Source organism: Panulirus ornatus, chromosome 10, assembly GCF_036320965.1.
Source record: "Panulirus ornatus isolate Po-2019 chromosome 10, ASM3632096v1, whole genome shotgun sequence".
In the NCBI taxonomy this organism is placed as follows: Eukaryota; Metazoa; Arthropoda; class Malacostraca; order Decapoda; family Palinuridae; genus Panulirus; species Panulirus ornatus.
This window is the reverse complement of record NC_092233.1, coordinates 61,368,534-61,389,724: the sequence shown is the minus strand read 5'-3', so window position 1 is coordinate 61,389,724 and position 21,191 is coordinate 61,368,534. Positions and strand designations below refer to the sequence as shown.

Sequence of the window (21,191 nt, the reverse complement as noted above, 5' to 3'; positions counted from 1 at the left end):
GTGTACGTGGCCGAAGCCAGTGCTGAATGAATATATACTTTCAAATGCGCAAGTGCAGAACAGATATCAGAAGTCATCCCGTTCTCTTTAACGTAAAAGAAAATATCTAAAGGGGTGACAATAGTAAGTTTAAGATGCGGGATTCTTCACCTCCACATGCCGTTATTTCAAACAGCAAAGTACACTATAAATAATCCAACATTGTCTGAGATTTCTCGAGCAAAATAATGAAGTCTGCGGATCTGGCGTTCGTGAAAAAGTACTAATATAAAGTATACCACACGATTATCAATAACACATTGATGTCATTATGGCAACGCGAGTCTTAAACATGCCATCAGCTGCCAGATTAATATCATTTAGTCAAACATCAAATGATTGAATTAACTTAGTAGGGTAAATAGCATCTAATATTACATGAACTATGTCTTTTGCGCTTCCTTATGATGCTTAACCATCCATATGATACGTCACCGTAGAGCATAGTAATGTCACGAAATTTTGAGTCTTATTTCGTGAGAAAGTAAGAGTTATACGACACACTAATAGTTTCAAGTGAAGGAAGTCTATCCATGGCCGATTACATTAACGTACGCAGATTACTGACCGTCTCATTCACGTCAGACTTTCCCTTCTTGTCTCCCTCCACAAACATTGTTCTGGGAATTTAAATAAAAAAAAGCCGTAAAGATACTAACAGCGCGGAGAAAAAATACGCATAAATTAAATCAAGTTAAAGCGGACGGCATTTCTTCGTGTGGTCACCGATGATTGGCTCCGTCAGTTCTTGCCTAGAGTTGGTTTCATAGACACTGCGGTAGCATATCCACCAGCGTCAACAGCAAGAATAACAGATACAAGAACAGCAGATGAACATTAACTCCTGGTAAATGTTATGACGACGATGGAAATATGGAGGTGAGTGGCGTTTTTTTTTACCTATAAATTCTTGGTTAATTACATGTCTTCTGGTCACTGTCCCTTTCCAAGAACTGGTCAGTCAACGTCAATTTTTTTTTTTTTTAAGCTTAAAGGTTGTGATCAACTAACCCCTTACTCTTCCGAAGTGGGGAATTTAAAGGCCTCTATAATTGCCTTTCCCTCTAACTCACCTCTCTTTATTCTGGTAGCATTTTAAGCTGCCCTCCTCTGCACCTTCTCTACTCTCTTTGTACTTCTTTAGGTGTGCTGACCAAATCCAAGAAGCAAAATCTAGTTTTGGGCCTAATGTAGCATGTGAACATTTTGCTGAACATTTCTCTATCCATAAACTTGGAAGCTGTTCTGGTATTTACCAACAGACGCGTTGTCTCCTACTGCTGGACTCTGGCGACAGAATGAGGGATGATAGCTCCTAGATGGGTGTAACTTTTTTTTATGCTGCATCTATGAAAAAGTGCTGATCACATCTATTCATCATAAAAGAACACAAGAGCTGTACAATCACTGAAAAAAGAGCACATGACCGAATTATATGATCTATCGTTTATGCTGTGATGTAGTTTCTCTGTAACATACAATGATACCCAACGTTACTGTTACTTTAATGGCTTGTCAACATATGTAGTTTCAGCTAGAATGATATACGTGTTGCATGCGTCGTTTGTGACGTGTTTCATTGAAGAGTTTTCCAGCTGTCCAGGAGTTTTCGGCCACCTAGAATATTAACCTAATGTCCTTAATGCATAGTTACCAATTATAGCCTAGCCATGTAACTGCTCATTTGGTTAGGTTAGGTCGATAAGGGTAGTGCAGGGAACACGAAAGCAAAACAACATAAAACAACCTAACACTCATGATAGCGACTCTAATCTTTATCTCTTATCAGCTTGCCTCGATATACAATTAACCACCCTCCAAGAGATTACTGCACCAGCTCTTTTCTTACCAAGTTAGGGAAAAAAAATTATTGCTTCTACCTCTCGTGTGGCGCCGGTAACGACGGGGCATAAGTGTGACTGGACGGTAGACTGCCTAGGCTTTGTCATGATGGGAGAGAGGCGCATCGGAAACAGGGATAAGCGCTGCATATCGCTGTGACTTTTGCCCTTAAACTTTTATCATGCTATGAATTTATCTATGCTCAAGGATACACACACACACACAATATATATATATATATATATATATATATATATATATATATATATATATATATATATATATATATATTCCAGGAGACAGGGAAGAAAGAGTACTCCCCACGTATTCCCTATGTGTCGTAGAAGTCGACCAAGGAGAGCTAGAAATCCTCCCCTCCTGATTTACTTTTCCAAAAGAAGGAACAGAGACACGAGCCAATTTTCTTTTCTTTTTTTAAGATCTTCGGACCTCTGCTTGGTTCGATACGGGCCTTTGCCTGATGGCGGCCACGGCGTTCCCTGGTTTTTATGCATGGTATATGTCGGTGTCTTGTGTGTGTGAGCGAGTTCAAATATCTTGCATAGGTACAAGCAACCTCTTTTGGAGATGGTGCTGGGCGCGCTATTTTCATATGGGAGGTAGGGGGAGGGAGGGCTATTTACCTATGGCCGGGAGCAGGTGCACACTGTTGTTCCATCTAGCTCCTTTGGGTCTTGTGAGGCAGTGAGGCCGCTGGTCTTCCTCACTGAAGTCAGGGACTCGTGCGCGGAGACTTCCAAGTCACTTCGCAGTCCAGCATGTAGTAGTTAGCGTTCGCAGTGGGTTCGTTGACGGCTTCCGACAGTACGCGAGCCCAGCGAGGAATTTTCCCTCCGAGACAGCCGTTCGTTAAAGCTTTACCAAGTCCAAATCCAAAGGAGTTCAGTGTCGCTCTCGGCTACTTTAGGTCACACCAGTGACGTCAACTCTTCGTGGCTGAAATCTCAAGGGAAAATCCCTCCTCCCTCCCTCCTCCCCGGATGCAGCCGAAACGAACATTTTGATAACTGGATAAACATGACCTACTTTTGTATGTATGTCAATAGGCCTCAAGCCCAAATGACTAACCAAAACATATATTTATTTATTCTATTTATTCATTTTGCTTTGTCGCTGCTGTCTCCCGTGTTAGCGAGGTAGCGCAAGGAAATGGACGAAAGAATGGCCCAACCCACCCACATACACATGTATATACATACACGTCCACACACGCACATATACATAACTATGTTGGAAAGGATCACAATTTTGCGCGTGATCAAGATATTCCTATGAGTCCACGGGGAAAATGAAACACGAAAAGTTCCCAAGTGCACTTTCGTGTAATGATCACATCATCAGGGGAGACACAAGAGAGAAATATAACAGTCAGTTGATATACATCGAAGAGACGAAGCTAGGACGCCATTTGGTAAACATGTTTACCAAATGGCGTCCTAGCTTCGTCTCTTCGATGTATATCAACTGACTTATATTTCTCTCTTGTGTCTCCCCTGATGATGTGATCATTACACGAAAGTGCACTTGGGAACTTTTCGTGTTTCATTTTCCCCGTGGACTCTATTCCATAGGAATATCTTGATCACGCGCAAAATTGTGATCCTTTCCAATATATATATATATATATATATATATATATATATATATATATATATATATATATATATATATATATATATATATATATATAGTGCTTTCTTTTAAACTATTCGCCATTTCCCGCATTAGCGAGGTAGCGTTAAGAACAGAGGACTGGGCCTTTTTTGGAATATCCTCACCTGGCCCCCTCTGTTCCTTCTTTTTTGAAAAAAAAAAAAATCGTAGAACACATAAAGGTCTCTACTACAAAGGATTTGAACCTCGTAAAATTTGCCTGGTTGCTGGGTATACTAACCATGGTCAGTATAGCCGAGAGGTCAGCGTACCCAGCTACAACGCAAATGGTACGGAGTTCGAACCCTTGCCAGGTCATCTCTAGCGGTGGAGAGACTGCGTTTCTGAGGTGACAGTTACGGGCGTCTGTAGGGTGGAGAGACGGCGTGTCTAGGTTGACAGTGACGGCGGGGCAGTGACGGCGTCTCCAGGGTGACAGTGACGCGTCGCTCTGCTGGTTGTCATGTCCCTCAACCCGGGCCCCAAGTTGCTGTCTTTCCTGCCCGGATAAACATGGGTTGCCGGCATTTCGTCCACAGGCCCCATCACACCTCTCCATTCCAACACTCGACACCCTTACTCTTAACTTTAAATTTTCCTGCGGCGAAAACTACGCGCCCGCCCAACCCGACGACAAAATATCACCATAAAGTAAGAAAATTCAAGAGATAGAGGCCCCCCTTCCCCCCCCATGAGAGAACTCTCTCTCTCTCTCTCTCTCTCTCTCTCTCTCTCTCTCTCTCTCTCTCTCTCTCCATATTTTACAAAGAGGTCATTGAAAAAGACCCTTAAACCAAAACAATGTGGTAGCCATCTCTTATATTAGTCCATAAGAGATTGCAAGTTAACTTCACCCTTTCAGATTGCAACACAACTGCAAACTTCAAGTTAACTCTATGAATATTTTTCGGGAATAAAATGTCTAGTGTGATTTCAGCACATGTACTATGTTCAGCACGATCAGACGAAATAAATCAGCAATTTTTTTTTACCATTAGTTTAGCACAAAATTAATCAGCATTTTTAAAACTATCGGTTAATCTGGTGCAAAATAAATGTTTTAAAACTGTCGGTTAATTTAGAGCAAAATCAGCATTTTTTTTTTTTTTTTAGAACTATCGGTGAGCTTAGAAGAAAATAAAGCTGCATTTTCTAAACTGTCGGTTTATATAGCGCAGGTAAATGTAGGATGGACCTAACCTTAATTAACATGTGGACGTGCGTGCATGTCATTACATCAAGGAACTTCAGGGAACTATGCATGACGCAGATGGTATTGTCATTCACCACCGGATATCGAGTGATAACGAAATAAATCCATGAGAGATAAGCGATAAACAGTTTAAAGTCAACGAGGAATTTTAGTTTTGATGGCTGTCTCGGAATGGAAGATAATAATAATAATACAGTAAACTACAATATAAGGGGCCTACCACGCGCGCATAATACTACAGCAGTGATCTCACTCGCGAGAAGCCAATTAAAACGAACCAAAAATTGGACTGTGGTCCGGGGTTCCCGCGGCGCTCGTGTGTGGCAACACTGAAGTTTTCCCCTAAACACCGCATGACGTCAAGCCACAACGGCCACCGTCGCTTAGTGCGACGGAACATCGTCATGTTTTGACGCACTGTATATCGCCTTAATTTCCTCCCCCCTTAGCTTACTTACCCTTCTTTTCTACGACACTATATACAACCAAAATTTCCTCATCTCTTTTTTTTTAATTAATAAATTCACGGTAAAAGGACTTCATTATTCGGTAGCGCACGGCTGAGGAACTTCTCATAATGTGGTACCACACAATAATTAGTTCCCAAGAGACTAGGGTAATTAGGAAGCAGAAGGACTGGGCGTGGTGAAGTCAAGGCCAATATATATGAAGTATTTTAATTAGGGTTATATAATCCAGAGCCTAATTGGCCTTATGTGTTACTTACTAGATTGCAAATGCTAATTATTATATGGGATGTAGCAGGAATGTTGGTCGAGTATGTGAGTGGCTGAACATATTTTTTGTTCCCTGTATCAAGTGGTCCGCAAATGAATTCATTTACTAGGAAGTGTTTGAATTCATTCAATTCCATGCGACTCAGTCATTTTTTTTCAATAAATTGTCAATGGAATCAAACTATCCTCACAAACCAACAGTTATTCACCAAGTGGAGTATAATTTTTTTGTTCTATTATCTATTTTGTTACGAAAAACATTTCGTTCCATTTATCAGTTCAAATTATGTGCTCTGATTCGCACTCTTTTTATTCTCATACATTATTGTAATACGTCTCATATTTCTGGCTTCCTACATGACCCTTTTAATTCAAAACTAAAATGCAAGTTTCATCTACACCGAATTCTGATAAAATTCACGCACTAATAACTTCATTTGAACGTGCTTAGATAAAGCTTAGCTTCAACAAGTTTATCAATAATAACTACATGCGTGAGAGAAATTCATGATGACTTGGTGTAATCATACGAGGAGGAGGAGGAGGAGGAAGGGGTGGGGAAATGGCGCAAACGAAGGTCCAGCAGAACCGTTGGGTTCGAACCCCCGGTTTAGCGTTTTCTCATATATCATGACCGACCAAATTGCCACGAAGGTAGTAAGCTTGGCATATGGTTCCGGAGTGAGGTGTCAGAAGCCCCTTCTATACGACTCTAGTACTTATATAAGGCTATAAGCCACAAGGTGTGTGCTCTATCTTCACTTTAAAATAATCACATCATTAGAAAATTAAATCTCGGTCCGACTAGAGTATCGTGAATATCTATGAATGAATCGTCCACTTATGAATCATTAATTACTGTGTTGTTAGTAACCAGTCGGGCTAAGTCTTCCGCATTCACAACTCTAACAATGGGAACGTAAGCCGTTCTTTTTGTTTGTAAAGACAATACAACTCTTGCTTGAAATTATGGTGATTATCCTGTCTGACCACTGAATTGCCAACGCACCTTAGCTTGTGGCTGAATACATATGATTACTTTCTCCTTGTTCTTACGGGAGCATTTTTTTTAGCTACATTTGACGATGAATCTAGCGGACATTGACGAGTACATTTTGCCCCGTTACCTGCTCGAGGTTACGCCAGGCGAGTGAATACTCACCCCTTTGGCGAGTAGTCTTCGTCAAAGCACTTCTCACTCCCAAGGAGTCCGCATTTTCCTGCCAGTGGAAGCAGCGCAGCCTCGTACTGCAGGAGCCCTAAGAAAGGCCCTGGTTAGCAGAGCTCAAAAGCTGTCCTTAAATTACAGCAAGGAAAATGAATATATCCCAACAGGAGATACAGAGAACCCTGTAATTTGTCCGTGGGTGGTTGCATGGGGTCCGTACCCCTGAAATCTCCCGCTCTCAGTATTTAACTTGGCATCTCGACATTAACAGTTATTAACATTAACACGGGCCCCCCTCACGACGTTCTTGCCGACGTATCCCAACATTCCCTGAACCGCCTACGCCTATGGTCGGCCAAGCCCTTAAAACAGCCAAAATTCGACTCATTTCTACACACACACAAATTCATCATCCTTTTCCTCGTCATTAATAATTAAGATCTGACCCGTATGTCTATACCTTTCTCTTCCCCATGAATTAAAGACAAAAAGGAACCCTCTCATCTCTTGCGTATTTGGAAGGTTTAGCTGTGCATAACATCCCAACAACTAGTTCGGAAAACGGTAAACCAACACTGGTACCATAACATCCTTAATTTATACAATATTACCACATCTGAAGACAAGGGCAATCCCTTCTCTGATGCCAGAACCAACAATGCGGTACTCCGATGTCCAAGCGGCCCACGGAAGATTCGTAACTCTAAAAATATCGTAAAAAAAAACAAAAAAAGAAATCTATTCTAAAGGCACGAGTGGTAAGGGACACTAACCCTGTATGACATCAGAGCGTCCGAGCGGGAAAGATTGCTGACGTAACTCTCCCTCCGCGCGCGCACGGTACTGCTTAAGAGTGGACGTAATCCACCGTTACACCACGTATTCGATTCAATTTTCATAAGGGGGGGGGGGAGTTACGTTTTTAAACACCGATTCAATCGATCAGACACACATTACACACTTCTTGTACTTCCCATTAAATCCATTGTGTCCACCCGCACCAGGGGGAGGGTGGAAGCGAATTTTCGACACGGGGAAAGTTGCTGGAAGTCTCCACCACAAAGAATTTCCTACGTGGGGGCCTTCCTTCATCCCCCCACTTCCTCTTCGCCTTCTCTTTGTTTACGTCAACGTCAATAATTACAGTCACTATTTCCCATTTGGGTAAACGGAGTTTCTTCGGTGGGGGGGGGGAGTTGTTTGGGAAAAAAATTGAGTATAGTAAGGAATGGAAATGATATATTTGCCACTCGCGAATCAATCGCTTATGTTATTACGAGAAATTGGTTGCATATGTACCCTTATAATTCGCACATCTTGAAATCATCACTAGAATAATATAATATAACTGATCTGTAAATTTACCAACAAAATTCTTCATCACAAAAAAACTACTGTAAACAGTGGAATCTCTAAGTCATCACAGTTTAAAATTATCAACAATCAAAAATAGTTGAAAAGAAAAAAATCGTATCTTTAACTGAATGAAAATGCGAATATTGAAATGTGTTTAAAGAGAAATGGGGAATGTAAGAAAAAATTGGTGAATGGGAACTGTGAAACCTCTGAATCCTACATCGAGATCACTGGAGAGAACACACACACACACACACACTAGACATGGCTGTCAAAGCAGCTTTTCAGTAATTGAGCAAGACGACCGCTATATAGCAAGACGCCATATAGGAGAATATCAACAAGACAGAAAACGTGAGTACCAGCAGGACAGACTTCGCTGAAGTATATTTGACGCGTAACAAGGTTTAAAATGATGTAATTAAAAAGGTCTGGCTTCAGCAAGGGAATTCACAAGGTTTAAAATTAAACACCTCAGTTATGTTAATCAGGAAGACAAAAAAAAAAACTTTGCCTTAATCAGGTAAGCAACTGGAGTGTTAAAGGCCACACCTGCGTAAGACATGTACACGCAATATATATATATATATATATATATATATATATATATATATATATATATATATATATATATATATTTTTCCCTGGGGATAGGGGAGAAAGAATACTTCCCACGTATTCCCTGCGTGTCGTAGAAGGCGACTAAAAGGGAAGGGAGCGGGGGGCTGGAAATCCTCCCCTCTCGTTTTTTTTTTTTTTTTTTTTTTCCAAAAGAAGGAACAGAGAAGAGGGCCAGGTGAGGATATTCCCTCAAAGGCCCAGTCCTCTGTTCTTAACGCTACCTCGCTATCGCGGGAAATAGCGAATAGTATGAAAAAAAAAAAAAAAAATATATATATATATATATATATATATATATATATATATATATATATATATTGGAAAGGATCACAATTTTCCGCGTGATCAAGATATTCCTATGAGTCCACGGGGAAAATGAAACACGAAAAGTTCCCAAGTGCACTTTCGTGTAATAACCACATCATCAGGGGAGACACAAGAGAGAAATATAACAGGAATATATATATATATATATATATATATATATATATATATATATATATATATATATATATATATATATATATATATATTTATATTCATATATAACATGATATTCACTCCCTATGCTAAGGGAACCAACACAAATGCAACAGACAAAACTTAATGCTCTTAGGGCATTAACTGACACCAAGGTGGGATAAGAAAAAGAATTCCTTAGCAAATAATCTAAATTACGACTCGCCTGAGGTCTTCTACGCTCTCATATGTAAACAGAACAACGCTGCAATACAAACAAAAGCAAACAATCACTGGCTGCTTAGCAACCGCCAATATTCAATATTTACATAATGAAACTAAGAACATCACAATACCGTCCCACTTCGCCATGCTCGGTACTCAAGTCTGTGCAACGCCACTGACTTGACCTCTCCCACACAAACCACTCTATTATTATCTAACTACCAACTCCCAGGCTGAAATGAGAAGCCTACCCTTGCCTCACGCTTCACTTACCTCCACTCACACATGACCTCGCCTTCGGCAAACCCACACAAACAAAACTTAAACTCACTGTAATGTTCTGATCAGTACTATACAGCCGCGCTCCCAACTCAAGTCTTAAAAACCATCCCACCCGTGACGCATTCTTGGGCCGCCCAGGGTCGAGTGCATGCGTTCGAACCGTGATTGCGGCAGTCGGTCCACAGTCAACCCAGCTGTTCATCCACCACTAGAGGTTTGGTGGGTAAAATGGGTCTCGGCTAACAAAATAAAAAAAAAAATACGGCCGTCTGAAACCACACCCTCATACAGGCACGTGTCACTCTTTCCCGTCTACGCTCAGGATGGCATCCATCTACATAACTACTAACACCATTGCAACACACTTCCAGCACCTTCCACCCCCACTTATATATCAAATGCCCCCATTTTCCCCGCATAAGTACACACATATCACCACTTCATGACCTATGGTAACATCCTGTGGATGTGGACGACTTCCTGGGCGCTGCGGGAGCTTCATAAAGACAGAATTGACTCCTGGAGCAGGGATATCGGACCCAGCCTGCATGGGGTCAAGGCGCGTGTGTGAAGTCATCTTTGGCGAGGCTGTAGCAACTGCAGTACAGTCTCGTTTAAGAATTTGCCATGACAGAGGAGTCCATCATTTCCCTGCTGCTGGAAACTGCGCAGCCTTGGAGCCGCAGGTGCTGGAATGAGTTTTCTGAGAAAAACAGGATTTCCGTGTGTGTGTGTGTGAGAGAGAGAGAGAGAGAAATACCGTCACATGGCCGTCAACGTAGGAAACATTATTTAACCGGTTCACTCTTGTAACCATCAGCCTAATAGCGTTATTAAACCAAGGTGGCGCTAATGAATTCTTGCAACACACTCGTAAACGTTTTAAAATCAAGGATAACGACAACACTTATCGTCAAACCTAAAGTTTCCTACGAGTGTCGCAATGGTGATCCTTTGCCCTTGCACAGAACAATCGAGAGGGATAACAAAAATAAAAATAATAATAATAATGATCTTACGAATCGGAGAGAGATTATAAAGTTTGAAACCTACTTAATACTTGCATTCTTTTTTTTTTTTTATACCTGAGAGCAATTTCAAGCATCAGTGATGTAAGCGCTAGGAACAAAGAAAGTCCTCAGCAGTTCACATCCAGCCTCTAGCTGTCATGTGTAATGCACTAAAACCACAGCTCCGAACCGGGATTCGCTCCCTCATGTGACGTCATTTGTTGACGTCATATTCCGCAAAGTCCTCCGCCTCTGGTCCCGCCCACCTCAAGTCCTCAGATCCTTGACGCAATCCATTTTCCTCTGTTCTACCTGTTTATCATCACGTGTACATTCGTTCTTCCACGGGTATGACGTGGCACGATAATTCATCTCATGGCCTACATAATGTAATTGTTGACTCTTTCTGTAATGTAGTATAAATCGTTGTTCCCCCTACTACACCAGCATAGTTTCGAGATAACATTCCAAAATTTCAGATGCGATGACGCTGTCATACGATTTCTTTTATTCAATTCCTTAATTCATGATTAATCGGCGTCCGATTAATACTGATCTAACACGTACCCATAAAAAATTCTTATTGATTTTTTAAGTTTCATTTGTAATTTTTTTGTTTGGAGTATGTATGGATGTACCTTCTCATAAAGTTCAGCTGTATATATATATATATATATATATATATATATATATATATCCCTGGGGATAGGGGATTAAGAATACTTCCCACGTATTCCCTGCGTGTCGTAGAAGGCGACTAAAAGGGGAGGGAGCGGGGGGCGGGAAATCCTCCCCTCTCGTTTTTTTTTTTAATTTTCCAAAAGAAGGAACAGAGTGGCCAGGTGAGGATATTCCAAAAAAGGCCCAGTCCTCTGTTCTTAACGCTACCTCGCGAACGCGGGAAATGGCGAATAGTTAAAAAAAAAAAAAATATATATATATATATATATATATATATATATATATATATATATATTGCAAAATAGTTATGATGATTAGGACTTGAGTATACACTAAGTCATCATAATAATGCAACCATTAACCCCCGCGACAAGGCTATATGCAAGCTACAAACCTTTGTTTACGACAAAAGACTTGACGCGGCCGAACTCGTCACCCTTTTCGTAACCCATGGCGAAATCTGGCTGGGTTCAAGGCCTACATCCAGCCACCCCTTATGATTCTCCAGTTCATTCATTCATGCATTAAATCACCACAAACAAATTCAGGATCATGCGGTACCATTCATCGCAAGGTAAATCTTCTATGTTTAACTGGTGAAATTGTATTTTTATTAGTTCCATTTTAAAAGAATTGGTCAAACAAATATTTTCAGTAGAGCAGCCTGCTCATGGAGAATGGCAGTACTGGTGTTGGCGCCAACACTATCAGTGGGACTGAGTATCTGTATAATTAACTAAAGTGGTACAAAATTCCCTCACGGGAGGCAGCCCGCCTATGTTTCTTGGCATCTCACTGACGGCCATGACACTTTCCATACTTCTTAATTAATACCAATAAATACTTAATTACCATATAACGCTTCAATTGCGTTTCTATGTCATCATATCCCCTTATGTAAAGCAATACACTTAAGTTTAAGCGGCTGCCTTTATCACTTTCGTAAAACACTGCGCTTTCTTTTACAATCGACCTTAACCCACATTCCCACCGACTCATGAGCAATTGTGAAGTACTAGCTTCAACCCACTTGAGGAAAATGTCCAGGATTTCCAGGGGGAAGAGTTGCAGCCGTGACGGAGTTGAGAGAAAGACGAGGAAATGCCACGGAGGAGCGCGCGTTGCGCCCCAAGTTCGGATTTTTCGGAGTATCGTACGAGCCTTTGTTATGGATGTGGGAAAACAACTTTCAGACATGCAATACACCAACTGAAAAATGGAATATCATTAGAGACCTCAATAATATATTTTTGGTGTTTGGTAATGATATTCATAAGGTTTTCTCAGAGAGCCTCAGATGTGGGATATTAGCACAGTGCAGTACTGTAACATACAGGTAATTTGAGTAAGATGACATCATTTTGTGCTCATATTCAGCATCCTTTTCACAAGACAACGCTGAGTACACAATAACAAACTATTTCAACGGATTATAATCACAAATTAAAGATGAATCACTGCTTTGCTCTAACAGCTATACAAATAAGACATTTCACGATGCATTTTGATACGCAGAGGACCGCTAGACTGCTCTGTCTTAACTACTTCACGGGAAATAGAAAGGCGGAGACCTTCCAACAACACCGTTGCAACACAATAAAAAGGAAGAGCGAAATAATTAATAATAACTCCGGTGTTCTCCACGAGAGTTACCCAGAGACGAGGCTTAGGATGGGGAAAACCGTTGAGGCGGGAGGGAGGGAGGGAGAGACCCAAGTGACGTCCGCTGCTAGCGTGCGGTGCAGCGGCAAGCAGGGTCCTTACTTAGTTGAACCTAGACCGTCGGGGAGTAGAGACGTAAACGAGGAAGGATCTCATATCTCAACCTAAATATTTATTTGCATACTACCGTACAGTGTATCTATCGACTAACTGCCGTGTGTTTTTGAGAATTATTCTGTGATACCTTTATGTCCTAAGCAGTTTCGTTATTTTACACCAAAGTGTTCGAGTGCACCTTCACAAGGCTGAAGCAATATAGTAAAAAAAAAAAAAAAACACGGAAAACAAAGGTACTGGTGACTCACGAACAAACCACAGCGAACATCCCCAGAACGTTTTCTGTGGTAGGGTGTCAACAGTGGGAGCTGGACGCCACAGAGTATACATTTTGTGGGTGTGGGGCTGATGCACACACTGACTTGACCTGCGGAGGAATTTCTGCCTCAGTTGCGAGGAAAATGAGGCTTTTAAAGAAGCTATGGCCGTACTTTTGGAAAAGGTTAGTACTCCAGATATATGTTACTGTATGACTGCTCGACCATGTGGACTGTAATGAAACGGACGTACAAAATGGTAATTAGATGGCACATGAAAATTCAAATGAATTAGAGAATGGATGTGAGCGGATGTGGCCTCCCTTCGTGTGTTCCTGGCGCTAAAATCCTCTTGGTATTGCACATGGCAAGCTGAGGATGAGATGAAATATCCATCGGGCAAAACATCATCAACATTTCCACTATAATCTGGTAACTGGTTTGGCGCACACACACACACACACACACACACAAACAAACAAACACGCACAAACAAACAAACACACACACACACACCTGTGTACCTGGCAGACTAGGGTGTGTGTAAGTGTGCTTACATACATACGGGCATAACTGACCATACTCCATACACAGGAGTAAAAAACTTGGTACATATATACAAGGTTAAGAGACGGGGCAACACGAGCGTAATAATATCTCCGCGTAACACGCAGTTATTAATCGCGTTGATTTAGCGTCAATGACCATGACTTATGCACGGACCCTCCTGGGTGGGGGCAGTCGGCCCACAGTCAACCCAGCTGTTCATCTTCCCCTCGAGAATAGTTGAAAAATGGATACCTGGCAACACAAATTCTCTCTCTCTCTCTCTCTCTCTCTCTCTCTCTCTCTCTCTCTCTATATATATATATATATATATATATATATATACGCTGCACTAAAACAAGAGTGCTATGCATATGCATATTTGTACATATTTTTCCTTAATATCTCTAGCCCACAATCGCTTACCCATGAATATAGCTTCCTGTATTACAACACACGATGGACTGCGGCAAGATTACGTGAAAATGTTAGATATATTTGACTGCATTTTCGAGATTTTGTACTTATTAAGGTTCGCGTTTGGTTAGACTGTACAACACTTCTCCATAATTATTTGTTTTACTTAATGAGACACTTAAAGGATACATGAACACCTGAATATATTCTTTATGTTGCCAATCAGGCGTATGTAACACCAAGGTGTTGAGTGTTGGTGAAAGCTATACCATCAGGTACAAAAGGGTGTAGAGGGGTTGGGTACAGTGTGAAAGGTCATTTATCTAAGATGGAGTTCATCTTTACCATAGAGTCTGCAAAACTGGTAACGCGTACCTTCCTTTCTCCTAAAGCGTGTGGCTTCAGTTAGGTAGTTTCCTCTTTGCAAGTACATGTTCATTTGCTTTCTGGTTATCTTTTCCAGTGTTTTACCATCCACGCTTGTTAGAGAATTGCCTCTAGTTCAGAGCGATTTCCCAATCACCTTTTGTCTAAACAGACACGACATTTGCTCTCATACGCATCTTTAGAAGTGCCCCTTCCTCTAGTGACCTACGAGAAAAGTATTATTGAGAGCGGGCCTAGCAAGTCCCCCCCCTCACATTCCTTCTTCGGGACCAGGTGTCTATGTGGGTCATGTTAATTAGCAGTGCTCATGATCTGATCCCTTCGTTATAATTTCACAGTACCTCTCCTAATCTTTACTCTTCATATATTTCCTCGGATCCAACTACCACAAGAACTTTCGGCAATGCGAACATCAGCTTCCATATCTTCTATATTAATGCTATAACGTATGTCTTAAGACGAAGTCGAGCAGAGATAAATTTCTTTTATATGAATTTGATTCATTGACGTAGTGTTTATACAGTGATGCTGTACTTGTTATTTGAAATGTATTTTCCATTAGCATTACCGCAATAGGCTACATATTTCAAATCATCCTTTGCTTATTGTGGTTAATTTGAATATATGTAATCTTTATAAAGTACATTACATGCTTTTTTTTCTGTCTGCAGCATAAACTGACAATCTGCCATAAAACTTACATGACGTCTGTTTTGATAAAAAAAAAAATATCCATTTATTTGTACACAGAATATTTCACAATGGCTTATAGGGTTTACCACTGTGAAATGTGACACACAAATGATTGCAGTCACCTTCAATGACAGGCACAGTCATCCGTTCTATCATATTTGTGCAAAAACTTTTATTATTTTTTTCATCTCGTGACAGACAAACTTCGATAGAGGAATACTCGGACAAGGACGAAGAGGATTCGGAAGAGCAGACGCTGACTCACAATGGCTGCAAGTGCAAGGTCAAATGCATACTGCGGAGGGGACGGGACGAAGGGAACATCAGATTCGTGTCTGAGGGAGAAAATCTGGTCAGTGACGGGGTAGCGGCCTCGCGTCCCACGGAACAGACGAGTGCCGCTATGAACCCGTTCACGGAGGAAGCCGAAGCAGTACCTCCGCTCTTCGTGGTGAGTAGATCCGTCCTCTTGTTTTTATCCTGTTGCCTCCCTCACTCACTGCAGGTAATATATCTGCCCAGTTGTATGTTCCTTCTTCGTGACTCAGGACCTTAAAGAACTTAAGAAAGCTTCATAGTAAGCCGATGGGCTTCCGTGGTGTACAGGTTAGCGTTCCTGACTGCGACGCAATCACAGGCCGCCCAGGTTCGAGCGCATAGGTTCGAATCGTGGTTGCAGCAGTCAGTACACAGTTAACCTAGCTCTTTATCCACCTCTAGGGGATGATCGATAAATAGAATATTGATGACAATAATTACGGCATAAGGTTTTGCATTAGCACGGCAGAGTACTAAAGTGAGTTTATTAATACCGCACTGTATACTTTTTGAGCAATTTTGTTACACATCTAATGAAAAACAATTATGTCTGTACAGTCCAATGACGATTTTTTTGTATTATTCATCATTATATAATTATTGCACTTTCGACTACATGATGCAGTTTCTCTTCATTATTTCATAAGGCTCTTCCAGTATGTTGTGATAAGGCGAAATCATTACGGGTATTGGTAGGAGTGAAAACCAACACATGGCAAATCTTTTCCAAGTTAGTTCTCTATATTTTCTATTCAATTTTTTAGAACTAGCCACTTGTTTGTTAATGTCAAGGTGACCGTAAAAGTTAATGTACACTTTGAGCGATGGAAATGAAATGAGCATCGCTCTTTACAGTCTGTTAATGGTATAGTAAATCTTGGTTCTTGAAGGTCGTGTTAACTCTCCACAGGCTATCCAAACGGGTGACATTTGGGCGACGAAGATGATGTTGGAGGAAACCCCGGAATTGGTCAACAGCACAAAGTACAGTGGCTTACTCCCGATCCACGCGGCTTGCTACGTCAAGAACCTGTCTGCCCTTAGGGAGCTGTTAAAGCGAAGCGCCAAGGTAAGGATGAGCTTGAATAAGTCAGACGATCTTTTGAATACATTTGGAATTAGCTATCGTTGCTTGTGAGATATTCTGAGAGCATATATTGTTCTCAAGAATTCTTTTGCTTGCTATAACTATGATTGTAATTCAGTTTTCGGAATAGATTCATTTTTTTTTTTTCTTTTTTGGACGACAGGTTGAAGCACTGAGCGGGATGGGGTACACAGCGCTGCATTTGGCCGTTAGCGAAGGTTGGCACGTAGGCGTAGCCGAGCTGTTACAGCGAGGAGCCTCGCCAGACACCATGAGCAGCCCTCCGTCCACAGTCAGAGGTGTGCAGAGGGAGACTCCCCTGCATGCTGCTGTCCGACGCGGGGACCTCGCTTCCACCAACCTCCTCCTGCAGCACCAGCCGGATCTAACCCTAAAAGACGATCACAACTGCTCCATCTTGCATCTGGCTGCCCTGGCTCGCAACCTGGAAATTATTCGCCAGCTTCTGAAGGAGAAGCTCTGCAAGGAAGTGCTGACTGGGGGTGACTGTGATGGAAACAGTGTTCTACACACGGCTCTGCTACAGGACTGCGACATGGCCGAGGAGTCCACAGTGCAGGGTATCGTAGAAGAGCTTGTGTTATCTGGGGCTGACGTGAACTGCGTCAACAAACATGGGGAGTCCCCACTTTTCCTGGCCTCTCGTCAGCGGCTGCCGAAGGTAGTGGAATTCCTCCTATCTAAAGGGGCTGACCCAGCTGTCGTGACCCGCAGGGGTCATTCTGTGCTGCACGCTGCCTGCCAGAACGGCAGTTCCACCTGCCTGAGCCACCTGCTAAACACCAACAGCGTCAGTCACCTCGTAACCACGTCGGACAGGGATGGTCGCGACCCGTTCCACTACGCAGTACACAGCGGATCCATCGACTGCTGTGAGCTCCTGCTCAATAATGGCGACCACTTAACGCGACTTGATAAAGACAGAGTCTCGCGATGCTCTCTCATCCTTGAACACCTTCCCTCTGCCACCCAGCTCCTCAGGCGCCTCTTCGACGCCCACGTCCGCTTGTCCAACAGGCCACAGCACGACGCGGACTTCCGCGTGACCTTCGACTACACAGTGTTGCACTCGGAGAAGGAGGGTATACAAAGCTCTCTCATCTCGGAGCTCACGGCTTCGCGACTGGAGGCGCTCCTCAAGCACCCGCTTCTGGAGAGCTTCCTCTTCATGAAGTGGAGGAAGATCAAGCCTTTCTTCTACTGCAGCGTTCTGATCTACCTCTTGTTCCTCATAATGCACACGACCTTCATCGTCATGACCTTCAGTGGGGACCCGAGGAGATGGCACGACGAGAGCAGCAGCCTGGCCCTCTTCCTCGTTCTGCACGTTGCCATGTTCCTGCTCATCCTTATCCCAGACTTGATCATCATGTTCGCCAACTTCAGGAAATACCTACGGCAGTGGGAGACGCTGACGAAGACCATAGCCCTGGGCAGCTCGGCTATTGTGGTGTTTTTCTTCGTCTCGCCTTTAAAAGACACTGAGGTGGCGGCCGACGACGGGACGGCAACCAGCAGTGCAACGAATGACGACACTTTCCGAGCGGACTTTCCGGGAAATGGATCGACCGTTGGGTCGTCTGCGGAAAGCCTCGGTGACGATGGCGACGACATGGAGTTCGTGAGGAACGCAGCCGCTGTCTCCGCCTTCTTCTGCTGGGTGGAGTTCATGATGCTGCTCGGCCGCTTCCCTTCCCTGGGAACATACGTCCTCATGTTCACCCGCGTTGCCCAGTCCATCATCAAGTTCACAGCGGCCTTCTTCAGCCTCATCATCGGCTTCGCCGTCAGCTTCATGGTCCTCTACCACAATGAGGGCGTGTTCAGCAACCTGCCCCTCAGCCTGGTGAAGACCCTGATGATGATGATTGGCGAGATCGAGTACGGAGACCTGATAACAATGTCCAAGAGTTCCGTCATGAGTTGCCTGTTCCTGGTCTTGTTCCTGTTCCTGGTATGCGTGCTCATGGCCAACCTACTGATCGGTCTGGCTGTGAACGACATCCCGGACCTCCAGCGGCAGGGAAAGATCAAGCGGCTGTCCAAGCAGGCCTCATACCTGGTGTCGTACGAGAAGCTGATGATAATCGCCCACAACCTGCGCTGTTTCCCCCGCCAGCTGCGCATCCTGCTGACCAGCCGCTGCAAGATTCCCCAGGTGGTTACCTTCATGCCCAACAAGGACAGCTACTCCAAGATGCGCAAGCAACACTACCTGCCCTCAGAGACGCTCCAGGAGGCGATCTTGCTCGGCAACTGCGAGGATCCTAAGGAGGACTTCGGCAACATCGAAGAGGACGACATACTGACGCAGTTCAAGTCGTTCAAGATGAAGTACGTACGCGACCGTCGCGCCATAAACCGGCGGCTGGCGCAGCTGCCGGACAGTTCCACCACGGATAAAATTCTGAGGGAGCGCTTCGATCAGATGCAGCAGATGATACAGAACCAGCTGGTGTTCATCGTGCAGCAGATGCAGCAGCAGCAACAAAGCAGTTCCAACGGCCACCATCACTACCACCAACAGCAGCAGCAGCTCCCCCCAGTACAGCAGTACGCGACACCTGTCGGGGAACGAAACCAGCAAGTCGGACAACAAGATCAGAGCCGAAAGTCTTCTCTCTCATATCAACAGTTCACGCCACACACCCAACAACAACAGCTTCAGGCTCCCCAACAGTCTCTCCCACAACAGTCAGTGATCCAGCAGTCTGTCCAAACACAGCAGTGGTTCCATCAGTCTGTTCAAACTCAAACTGTGCCTCAGCAGTTTGTGCAACCACTAGCGATGCCTCAGCAGTCTGCTGAGACACAGACGATACTCCAGCAGTCTGTCCAATCACAAATGATCCCCCAGCAGTCTGTTCAGACGGAACCAGTGCCCCAACAGTCTGTTCAAACGGAAACAGTGCCACAACACTCTGTTCAAACGGTTACAGTGTCCCAACAGTCTGTTCAAACGGAAGCAGTGCCCCAACAGTATGTCCAACCGCAGCCGATACCTCAACACTCTAACCAACATTCCATAGCCCTTCAGCCTGTCCAACTAAATTCCGTACCCCAACAGTTTGTCCACCCACAGACGATGCCCCAACCGTCAGTTCATCGGTATTCCCCACCCCAACATCCTGTTCAAGGACAGACGGTGCCACAGTCTGTTGAAAGCGTCGGTGCATCAACAGTATAATGACAGATGGCGCTCCGACCACTTGTGATTAGACTATTCAGAAAAGCCAGGGTCTCTGTGTACGGGAACAGCGATACATCCATCCTTGCAACAGCAGCCAACGCTGCATCTCCCGTCTACGGCACCAAGGGACGGTGCAGTTTCAGCAGCCTCCGGCACAGCAGCTGTGTTGTGTGACGTTCCTCACAGCAGTAGCTGCTGCACAGACAGATGCACACAAGGGTGAACAGTCGACCAACAGGTGCAACAAACACGTCTAACTTGTTAAAAGCCATGACTGTGTTGTCATTACAAGGATGCAATAATATTATCTAGTGATGAAGAAAAAAAAAAAGCTATGGCTAACCAAAGATGCTTCAGGGTACCGACCGAGGTAGACAACCAATGATGCTCATACCAGTCAAAGATATTGATTTGGCCTCCCTAATGATGCTAATGTTGGTCAATGATATCACTCTGGCTAAACAAACAAGCTTATCCAAATGACATCAAAAGATTGGCTAAGCCAGTCCAGATCACAAGCCGTGCAACACTGACAAACTCACGGGAGAGAGAATATCTGGTGTAGCCAACAGATCTAATCAATTAACTTTATCATAATGGTTAGCCAGACAGTTCTGGAACATTAACCTAAATATTTTTGTAATATACTTGTATATATGTATATAAACAAATACCCAGTATACCAATATTTATATACTTAAGAGTAAATATACGCTTATTTTCTATATTTTGCATATATTGTTATACATTTATAATCACCTTTTATAGAATAAACTTAAAATATATTTCAAAAATTCCAGTTATTGTCATTTACCTTTAAAAAAAAACAATACTTCCAGCACATGTAGGCTTAACTAGACTTTATGGAGGCAGGTGAAACTTACATATGAGTAACTGGACACTATGCAAGTCCTAAATATTACTGACTGGCCACTGAACTCTCTAGGTTATACCATTACACCAATGAATTCCTAAAGTTTTGTCAAAGTCAAGTTATTCATTTTCAAACCAGTAATCAAAAACTGTACTTAACCAGAGTTTCCTCATGAATCACTGGTTATGGACTTATTCTCAAAATAACTTGGTGTACTTTACTTAAACCACTGCACAGCTCTGCCACATATGCAGCCTCCATAAACCTATTTAAAACAAAGTTTCTAAGTCTATACATACAAAATCAGTCAACATT

General features: G+C 43.0%; 1 protein-coding gene across 2 annotated transcripts; it reads left to right on the top strand.

The window, feature by feature from the left end:
• The first annotated feature begins 776 nt into the window (after positions 1–776).
• LOC139751020 (transient receptor potential cation channel subfamily A member 1 homolog) lies at positions 777–20,796 on the top strand. Of its 2 annotated transcripts, none has more exons than XM_071666101.1 (4): positions 777–918; positions 15,585–15,837; positions 16,615–16,773; positions 16,955–20,796. In XM_071666101.1, the coding sequence occupies exons 1-4, from the start codon at positions 896–898 to the stop codon at positions 19,997–19,999; spliced, it is 3,480 nt and encodes a 1,159-aa protein (XP_071522202.1). In that variant the 5' UTR covers positions 777–895; the 3' UTR covers positions 20,000–20,796. The 2 variants fall into 2 exon arrangements, with proteins under 2 accessions (XP_071522202.1, XP_071522201.1); XM_071666100.1 differs by lacking the exon at positions 777–918 and adding an exon at positions 13,074–13,528.
• The last annotated feature ends 395 nt before the right edge of the window (positions 20,797–21,191 follow it).

Coding starts and splice junctions, on each gene's coding strand:
- LOC139751020 (XM_071666100.1), top strand. CDS start 13,488: ATGAGGCTTTTAAAGAAGCTATGGCCGTACTTTTGGAAAAG. Junction 13,529..15,584: donor TGGCCGTACTTTTGGAAAAG/GTTAGTACTCCA, acceptor ATCTCGTGACAG/ACAAACTTCGATAGAGGAAT. Junction 16,774..16,954: donor TGTTAAAGCGAAGCGCCAAG/GTAAGGATGAGC, acceptor TTTGGACGACAG/GTTGAAGCACTGAGCGGGAT.